General features: G+C 36.0%; 1 protein-coding gene across 1 annotated transcript; it reads left to right on the top strand.

Annotated features, from left to right (window-relative positions):
- Positions 1–593: 593 nt before the first annotated feature.
- LOC108574469 (putative uncharacterized protein FLJ46204) lies at positions 594–1,569 on the top strand. Its single transcript, XM_017937071.1, has 3 exons — positions 594–631; positions 1,023–1,157; positions 1,449–1,569. The coding sequence occupies exons 1-3, from the start codon at positions 594–596 to the stop codon at positions 1,567–1,569; spliced, it is 294 nt and encodes a 97-aa protein (XP_017792560.1).
- The last annotated feature ends 8,313 nt before the right edge of the window (positions 1,570–9,882 follow it).

The raw sequence follows: 9,882 nt of genomic DNA, 5'->3' as shown, positions 1-9,882 counted from the left end.
ATATCATATGCTTTCAGTTAAGTAAAAATGTATGTTAATAATCACAAACGATTACGAATGGAAAAAAAGTTTCTATCATGTAAAACTCTTGCAAGATTTTCTAGATTCGAGAAAATTGCATTCGTAAATCCGAAGTCCGTTTGTCCACGTGTAGCCCTTCCATAAATTTACGATATTTCAGTTTCCACCAAGAGCAATGTAACTGAAGTAACTTTGTACGAGAAGTTAATTGACATTTCCCAGTCACGTCCAAGTCCCGGCGAATCGATATTCTAACCAAAGTTGCAAGAACCGCAATCGTAGAGGTGATCCTTATTTGCAGCATCCCTCGGTGCTGTGCAACAGAGTAAAACCGAGCCACGTGTCAGCTCAATAGCTGTACCTTTCCCAAAATTACTCCATTGAGCACGTCGTAAACAACACAAATGGAAGTCGAAGATTCCTTCCTCGTGCTACCCATGTAGCCACCGATTAATTTTATTCGATCGAAGAGGCAGTGTTTCTATATAGTCTAAGTGTCTGTTTACACAGGCAAGATTGTTTATCCAACTTTCCTCCCTCATTGGTATTCAGGAATCGTAGTTACTGAGGATATGTCGTCCACGTTTGCCATCAGTCCGTCATTGTCGCGGTCTGCTTTATCTTCTAGGTCTCTCTCACTCACTCACTCACTCACTCACTCACGCTTTCACTCACCCACTCACTCATTCATCCACTCACTCACTCATATACTCACTCCTTCACTCATTCTCTCACTCATCCACTCACTTAATCCTTTGCTCAGTCTTTCACTTATCCACTCACTTACTCACTCACTTACTCCCTTACTTACTCTTTCACTCATCCACTCACTCACTCATTCTTTTACTCACCTACTCACTCACTCATTTACTCACTCCTTCACTCACTCACTCTCATTCAGTCACTCACTCTCTCACTCACTTACTCACTCACTCACTCACTCACTCACTCACTCACTCACTCACTCACCTACTCAGTCACTCCTCTACTCACTCTCTCAGTCATCCACTCACTCACTCATTCACTCACTCATATACTCACTCCTTCACTCACTCACTCACTCACTCACTCACTCACTCACTCACTCACTCACTCACTCACTCACCTACTCAGTCACTCCTCCACTCACTCTCTCAGTCATCCACTCACTCACTCATTCACTCACTCATATACTCACTCCTTCACTTACTCTCTCACTCACCCATTCACTCACTGCTTCACTTATTCTCTCACTCATCCACTCACTCAATCCTTCTCTCAGTCTTTCACTTATCCACTCTCTCACTCACTTACTCCTTTACTTACTCTTTCACTCATCGACTCACTCACTCACTCTTTTACTCACCTACTCACTCACTCATTTACTCACTCCTTCACTCACTTATTCTCACTAACTCTCTCGCTTATCCACTTACTCATCTACTCAGTCACTCCTCCACTCACTCTCTCAGTCATCCACTCACACACTCACTCACTCACTCACTCACTCACTCACTCACGCACTTACTCACTTTGCCTCTGGGAAAGCCCCAGAAACACAAAAACTGAAAGGAACTTTGTCTTGAAAATTAACATATCTCGAAGCAAGCACGACTTACTCTACGAAGAACATAAACTACCCTCGTCAGGAAGTCTAACATTTTCGATTAGTCAGTTCGTTAAGCACGCAGTAGTAAAACGCGTGGGCGACAGTTAAATGTCGAATTCGATTTCGTCGTTTCATCCGACGTGGAACCATCTGGGACACGTTTGAGAGACGTTGGAAGCAAGAAACATGGCGTGGAAATGCTTGTTTTGAAATTGTATCTGATATTATTTACACGCTTCTTAAAATTGAAATCTAAACAACAGATGTTACATTAAAGAATACCTGGCATAGGAATCTCGATTGTATTATCAGGTATCGAAGCGACAAATATCGATCAGTTTAGATACTTAGGTTGCCAATTCCCAGATGCCAAGAAGTTATCGGACTAACTAGTTGATAGGTTTAATCAGCTGCTAATAGACCGATGTGCCTGTGATCGATATCTTGTTTCAGAACCACTTGTAGGTTTATTCGGTGAATTACCCGGCAGAACAGAAACTGAAATATGACGAGCGATATGTGTCACGCTGGACCAATTGCTCCTATTGATTTCGGTGTTCTTTTCGAGTGGACGAACAAACACGCGGTTTAATTACCAAGTATATTACCTTGTGGTATTTGTTGGTTACGCGTGGTTAAATTATTAAAGATAATTAGAGGCAATTTATTAATTAAATTACGTAAGTTTGCAAGGTTTCTGATTTAATCCGGGAGCATGTGGTTTTGGATTTCAGGTCTTCAAGTTAAGAGAAAATATAAAAAAAATTTTTCTTTAATTGGTATTTATATGTAGTGCAAAATGAGGAAGAAAGGAAATAAATTTTAATAGTATTATTCGTCTAAGTAAATGCAAATATTTCCTAATTTTTAATATACTATCTAGTTTTGGGTTTTGGCGAAATTTTTCTTTAATTGTTATTAATAGTGTAAAATGTGAGGAAAGAAGAAATAAATTTTAATATTATTATTCTTCACAGTGGATGCAAATACTTATTTTTTAATATACTGAACAACTTTAGACGCTAAAAAGTTAAATTCGTTTTAACAATCATTAGATAAGAAGGTGTACTAATTATCTTCACGATTTTGATTAATTTTACATGTCAAATTATAGTTAATAGATCCATATTCGTGTCTTACAAATTTCGCATTTGCAGTTGCAATGTAGCAAACGTTAATTTGAGTTAAAGCTCCGAATAGAGGTAGCCAACTATCGACTGAACTATTTTCAGATTTAATTGGTTCCCAGCGAACCGTTCCGTAGATTTCATTAACGCCACCAGCGATGTAGTTTCAAATTTGGTAGTTTCCTACTGTACACAATTGTATTTTGCAATGAAACGGTTAATACGCGAAATAACGCAATTTTCTCGATAACTTCTAAAATTCTTGCCTGGCAATTTTGCAATCAAAGTGAACTTCAATGGACGTGAAAACACTAATTTGCAATTAAGTTTCACGAGATTACAATAGTATATGCAGGTGGAAAATTCACGATGAGAACAATGCGACATTTCTTCAAGGGTCCACGATTTTTCTCTTTCATGGAAACACCCTTTCATAGAGGCAAGAAAAATATCGATTTCGCCTGTTGGCTTTCAGATAATGTCTCCAACATATCACGCCGGTTCTTTTCGTTCCATATTCTTGCGATGATATTTCAACCGTGATCGTTCTCGAGGATGTGCCATTATTTAGGCTCCCCTAAGAAGTGCTCGAAGAGAAGGTCGTGTCATTTTGTATCTTTTATAGAAGATGCTGCGTCGAAAGTTTCTCGACACGGTATAGAATCGCAAACCAATATTTTTTTGCTTTTATTGTTGCCCTAATTAAACTTCGTGCTGTGTCCATAAAAACTTAACCTAACCTGACCAATGTTTTTGCTTTTATTATCGTCTTAATTAGCTTTCCTGCTATGTTCATGAAAACATAACCTATATCATTTAATTAGCTTTCCTATTGTGTTCATAAAAACATAACCCAACCAATATATTTGCTTTTATTATTGCTTTAATTAACCTTCTTTTCTGTGTTCATAAAAACTTACGGTAATTCCGTTTGCTGAAGGAATACGTGTGTAATTCTGCAACCTGAAGAGCAACATGATAATTATATTCTTATAGTATATAAGAAATACACAAAAATTAATTTGAAAAATATAGAAAAAATTTCTTCAAAAACTCACGAAAAAGTTCAAAAATAAGAATAGTAATTTTAAATATTCTTTTCGATTACAATAATTGAGGATAATAATTTTAAAGCTATGCAAATATTCTTGAAAGCTTTGAGCCATAATCTGAATGGCAAAAATTTATTTTCAAAATGAGGACAAAAATTATGGAGTACCAAATGAACAAAATTTCATTTGTAGTGTAACGTAAAACATTTTTCAGAATTATTTGCAACCTGTGCACCTCCATTTCGTTCTTTATCGAAGAACTAATTACACGACACGTGTTAATTACAGAACGATAACCAACCAGTTTCCAACTGGAACCGTACTGTCGGTAACACCAATGCTTGATTGCCAGCCTGTGTGTATGCAGTTCGTAGAGTCGCGTTTCATAAGTTCGTTCGTGAAATATTGTAATCGAGATAATTATGTTAGCAGGACTATTTTGTTTGCAGTGTCACTATAAATAGAATGTCGCGATATGTTCGCAACAAGTATTATGAACAACACTATTGTAGGAGAATGATTCAACAGGTAAAGAGACAAAGAGCTGTGGTTAAAAAAATATCTGAATAAGAAGTTAAGTAACATTTCAAAATCATAAGTTACCATCTATTATTCCTGTCATCAATTTAAAACAGCTGTTTGATAATTATTTCAGTATAGATTAGAAAATGGTACAAATCTCGCCTCATCAGATTTCTTTTTGTTTGATTCCCCTTTTGTGGAGTCAAGATTCATAATAAAAAAGTCAGAATTTTATTTCGACAAATTGAGAATTGTGAATGAGAAATGAGTGAATTGTGAGTTAATTGAGAATTGTGAATGAGAAATGAGTTAATTGAGAATTGTGAATGAGAAATGAGTGAATTGTGAGTTAATTAAGAATTCTGAATGAGAAATTAGTGAATTGTGAGTTAATTGAGAATCGTGAATGAGAAATGGGTTAGTTGTGAGTCAATTGAGAATCGAGAATGAGATATGAGTGAATTGTGAGTTAATTGAGTATCGTGAATGGGAAATGAGTCAGTTGTGAATTAATTGAGAATTGTGAATGAGAAACAAGTTAATTGTGAGTTAATTGAGAATTGTAAATGAGAAATGAGTTGATTGTGAGTTAATTGTGAATGAGAAATGACTCGATTGTGAGTTAATTGAGAATTGTGAATGAGACATGAGTGAATTGTGAGTTAATTGAGTATCGTGAGTGGGAAATGAGTCAGTTGTGAATTAATTGAGAATTGTGAATGAGAAACAAGTTAATTGTGAGTTAATTGAGAATTGTAAAAGAGAAATGAGTTGATTGTGAGTTAATTGTGAATCGTGAATGAGACATGAGTGAATTGTGAGTTAATTGAGTATCGTGAGTGGGAAATGAGTCAGTTGTGAATTAATTGAGAATTGTGAATGAGAAACAAGTTAATTGTGAGTTAATTGAGAATTGTAAAAGAGAAATGAGTTGATTGTGAGTTAATTGTGAATCGTGAATGAGACATGAGTGAATTGTGAGTTAATTGAGTATCGTGAGTGGGAAATGAGTCAGTTGTGAATTAGTTGAGAATTGTGAATGAGAAATGAGTTGATTGTGAGTTAATTGTGAATGAGAAATGAGTTGATTGTGAGTTAATTGAGAATCGTGAATGGGAAATGAGTGAGTTGTGTGTTAATTGAGAGTTGTGAATGAGAAACGAGTGAATTATGCGTTCAAACAGCAGTCATTTTCATCTTTACTTAATGAATGACTTACGGTATATGTATTTCCTTTCTGAATAACTTAATTAGAATGAACTTTAGCTACTTTTCAGTGGCTGCCCCTTCGAGAAGGGATTACAGCTCGAGACCACCATATTTTGGTACTAATAGCACAAAATGATAGTTGGAAATTCTAATTCCATCTGTAGTTCAATTACGATCGTGGGATTAACGAACTTTCGAATATTCGAAGTTTCTGTTTATTCGATTATTCACGGTAAATTTCAACCTCTCGATTCGTTTGCGCAAACTGGATGACGTGGAGCCGGAATACGAACGTCCTAGTTTCTTTTTCTGTACTACATCTTGTGTCCCTTGTAAAACATTTCTTGTCCAACGATTTCATTGAATAATCTCATCTATGATCAATAAAAGAAAACGTGCAATCTTTCTTCTGCATTGTACCATATTTCGACGGAAATATAATTGATTAAAAAGTGAAAATCGATGCAACTTTTCGAATCTAATATTTACAAATTTGATGAACTTTTTGACTATTTAAAATAATAGTTCATTAAAAATAAAAATGTAATTCTGAAGATTACTCTTGTTATTATTTAACATAAAATTTAAAGATTATTCAAAATAAAATAGTTCATTCGTTTGATTTATGCCTGTTAACAGTGTCTATTGTTTCAAGCTTGATTAAACCAAACAGTAATTCCACCTTTCCAAGGAAATCTTGATAAATTCGTTAAACGATAAAACGTATCATAGTTTTTGCAATACCGTCCAGGCTCTAGTTACAAAGGAAAAATAATTGCAACAGTCTGCCATTTATATTCCAATTCTTTTCCCTCGTTCTTCCGTTGTTCCGAGTTCCAGCATTCTGGTACTCATTGATCCTCCAATAGGTCGAAATGGGTAGTATTATTGTTTCCGGGGCTGTGGAAAGCGGATTAAACAGACTGATGGGTACGGTTATGTTTGTTCATGGAAATACCATAATCACGCGTCTTTCCCGATGGAATATTGCCGACTAAAGTCAACGTGGATTCCCCTCGGATCGATAATTTTCAACCGGAATTCAATTACCGTGAAATATTATCCTTTTGTCACGTTTAATTCGTTCAAATCACTTTTAACCAGTAGGAACGGATAAGTATTGTTTATTCAAGCTTCGAAGGTATTATACGGTTTTAGTAAATCTCAGCGAATCAGACGCGACCAAAGTTAATGGAAGTTCTCATTCAAAGCACCATTCTACGGGAACACATTTCCCCTTCGATGAGATGCGAAAGTATGTTATCCAATTGCATCGTAGTTAAGCAGATAATCCTGTCGGTACTAAAAGCAATTAAATAGTGGCCGTAGCACCGAATTACTAAATCAACTTACACACTTTGCCAATAAAATTACCGAGGAATAGGGAACTTTCTTTGCAACCGCGAGAAAATTTTCCAATGGAAAAACCGATTTCAACCAAGTTTCGTTATTTTTTTTGCTTTTCGTAAATTAATTTTCTAGCGAACGGACATTTTTTAATCACGTTTGATACTCCCTTTCGGTGCTTTTTGAAGGGAAAAATGAAAAAGAGATTTTGGTAAATTAATTTTCTAGCGTTATAGCGTTCTTCCATTCTTCGTTCCATTAGCGTTCTTTCGTTCTTTTCCATTCAGTGTTTTCAAGGGTCAATTTTCAAAATCAATTTTCTGGTGACTTGGTTTTCTGTAATCACATTCGATACTCTCATTCAGTGTTTTTAAGAGAAGAATGAAAAGTAAATTTTCGTAAATTAGTTTTCTAGTGATCTAGCATTCTGTAATCACATTCGATTCTCCCATTCAGTATTTTTAAGGGAAAAATGAAAAATAAATTTTTGTAAATTGGTTTTCTAGTGATCTAGCATTCTGTAATCACGTTCGATTCTCCCATTCAGTATTTTTAAGGGAAAAATGAAAAATAAATTTTCGTAAATTAGTTTTCTAGTGATCTAGCATTTTTTAATCACGTTCGATTTTCCCATTCAGTATTTTTAAGAGAAGAATGAAAAATAAATTTTCGTAAATTAATTTTCTATTGATCTAGTATTCTGTAATCACGTTCGATTCTCCCATACAGTGTTTTTAAGAGAAGAATGAAAAGTAAATTTTCGTAAATTAATTTTCTATTGATCTAGCATTCTGTAATCACATTCGATTCTCCCATTCAGTATTTTTAAGGGAAAAATGAAAAATAAATTTTCGTAAATTAGTTTTCTAGTGATCTAGCATTCTGTAATCACGTTCGATTCTCCCATTCAGTGTTTTTAAGAGAAGAATGAAAAATAAATTTTCGTAAATTAATTTTCTAGTGATCTAGCATTCTGCAATCACATTTAATCCTCCCATTCACTGTTCTCAAAAGAAAAATGGGAAAAACTTTTTTTTACTAAAAAAGTGTTACCAAATTAATTCGAATCGAAGATCGTCGAAATTCCTCGCGAGGTAGACGATTATGCGCGCTTTGATTAGAGGAAAAATCGAATTAGCCGTCGTTTGTCCTCCCTTGTCATCGTTTCTCGAGGACGAAATTTCGGTGACAAGACGGCTGAAGTGACGGTGTGTTACGCTGCGGTGCAAAGGCTAAATCAATTAATGCACTTCGGCAGCAGACGTGTCAACCTGGGTAAGCGGTTGTTTGCCCAGGTGCCCTCGATGAAGTTCCAAGAGAAACGACTAAGTGGATGGGTACTCGATGTAGTGTAGCTACCAGTTCTCCACACTTGTGGCATAGATAAACCTAACCAGCACGAAACGCATTAATCGGAAGTAGAAAACGATCTCGTATCGTGCTAATGAGCCGTGACATTTCGTAAATGTCTGCCTCTTGTAACGAAATGGATAGAGATGATTGAATCGAGACGCTCGAAGTACTATTACCTTGTTCTATTAATTATCATTCTTTCGTTTCATAGTTGAATCGTATATTATCGAAAGGGCGCGTGTCCAGTTTTTTGACAGATGTCGTTTCCGTAGAAACTAACTTTGCGTAGAAAGGTCATGTCTGTCGGTGTAACGGAAATTCAGTATTTTGTAGTTTTTGGTGAAAAAATTGTTTCTCTCTTGTTTTTGTCTAATCAGAATTTCTGGACATGTGCCCTTTCAAAATTAATTGATTTTCTGTCAGAATATTTGGACTTGTGCCCTTTCAAGATTAATTGATTCAAAATCTGAATTTTTTTACCTGTAATCTTTCAAGATTAATTGTTTCACAGTCCAAATTTTTGGACTTGTGCCTCTTTAAGATTAATTGATGTACAATCATAATTTGTGGACTTGGGTCCTTTCAAGATTAATTGATTCAGTTACATAAAGAAATTTTTGGACTTGGATCTTTTCAAGATTAATCGATTCAGTTACATAAAGAAATTTTCGATTTCAGACAATTTTTTCAATATCAAAAATTTATTATGCTCAAAGTAAAATAATTACAAAACAAAATAGACATTTTGTCGCATTTAATTGAAAAAGCATTTCTCGACGAACTCATAAATTATTCAAAGGATTATTTACCATGTTTAACTTACAATCAAAAAACGGGGAACGCTAAACGATAGCGCGTAGGCTTCACTCGATCGCTAGAGAATAAAAGATGAAGCGTCTCACGGTTCTACATGTGTCGCTTCTAATTTATTTTTGCACGTTTTTGGTTACACTCAAGGGACTTATTTAGTTGTATAAAAACTAACAATTGTGAGGTGTCTTAATCACCTGTAGCTAATTATAAACGTATTAACATTTGCATTACATTTTCGTTAAAAAATATATTGCTAGACGATGTATTTTACAGCGTTCATTTAAGGATTCATTTAGCAATATCAATAATTAGTGATGTAACAACCATCAACGAAGACGGCGACAAAAAAATTCCATTCCGCGAGAGGAAGTGAGAGGGACGACTCTCTATCCTTGTCGTCAATCAAATAATCGCGAAGCGATAGAAGCTTCTAGAAGAAATTAGCTTACGATCCGCGGTAGACTCGCGGTTTCGCGCGGGAAGCCACTTAGCGACGCGTCTTGTTGATAAGCGGCGCTTCATTAGCACCGGTCAGATATAAATATCACGGCCGCGGACGCGGCCAGGCATTCTTGCTGTACTCTGCTGGGAGAGAACGAGGTATTACCATCGGTCGCCCTTCAGAGTGGAAGAGTACGAAGCCTAGCTTTCGGACGCCCTTACAGCACAGGAGAGTACGGAGACTGGGTCACTCTCTGGAGGAGAGAACGGCTTGACTATTATCCGTCGGTCGCCTCTTAGAGAGAAGAGTACAGGGAGGTTACCCGGACGCCTGAGGAAGCTCGGAGAGGAGTGCTTAGTACTTCTGTTGGTATGGAGAGAACGGCTGGACTATCCGCCGGTCGCCTAC

This window comes from Habropoda laboriosa, unplaced genomic scaffold, assembly GCF_001263275.1.
Source record: "Habropoda laboriosa isolate 0110345459 unplaced genomic scaffold, ASM126327v1 scaffold224, whole genome shotgun sequence".
Lineage (NCBI taxonomy): Eukaryota > Metazoa > Arthropoda > Insecta > Hymenoptera > Apidae > Habropoda > Habropoda laboriosa.
The sequence above is the reverse complement of the archived record's forward strand: the minus strand, read 5'-3'. Positions and strand labels throughout refer to the sequence as shown.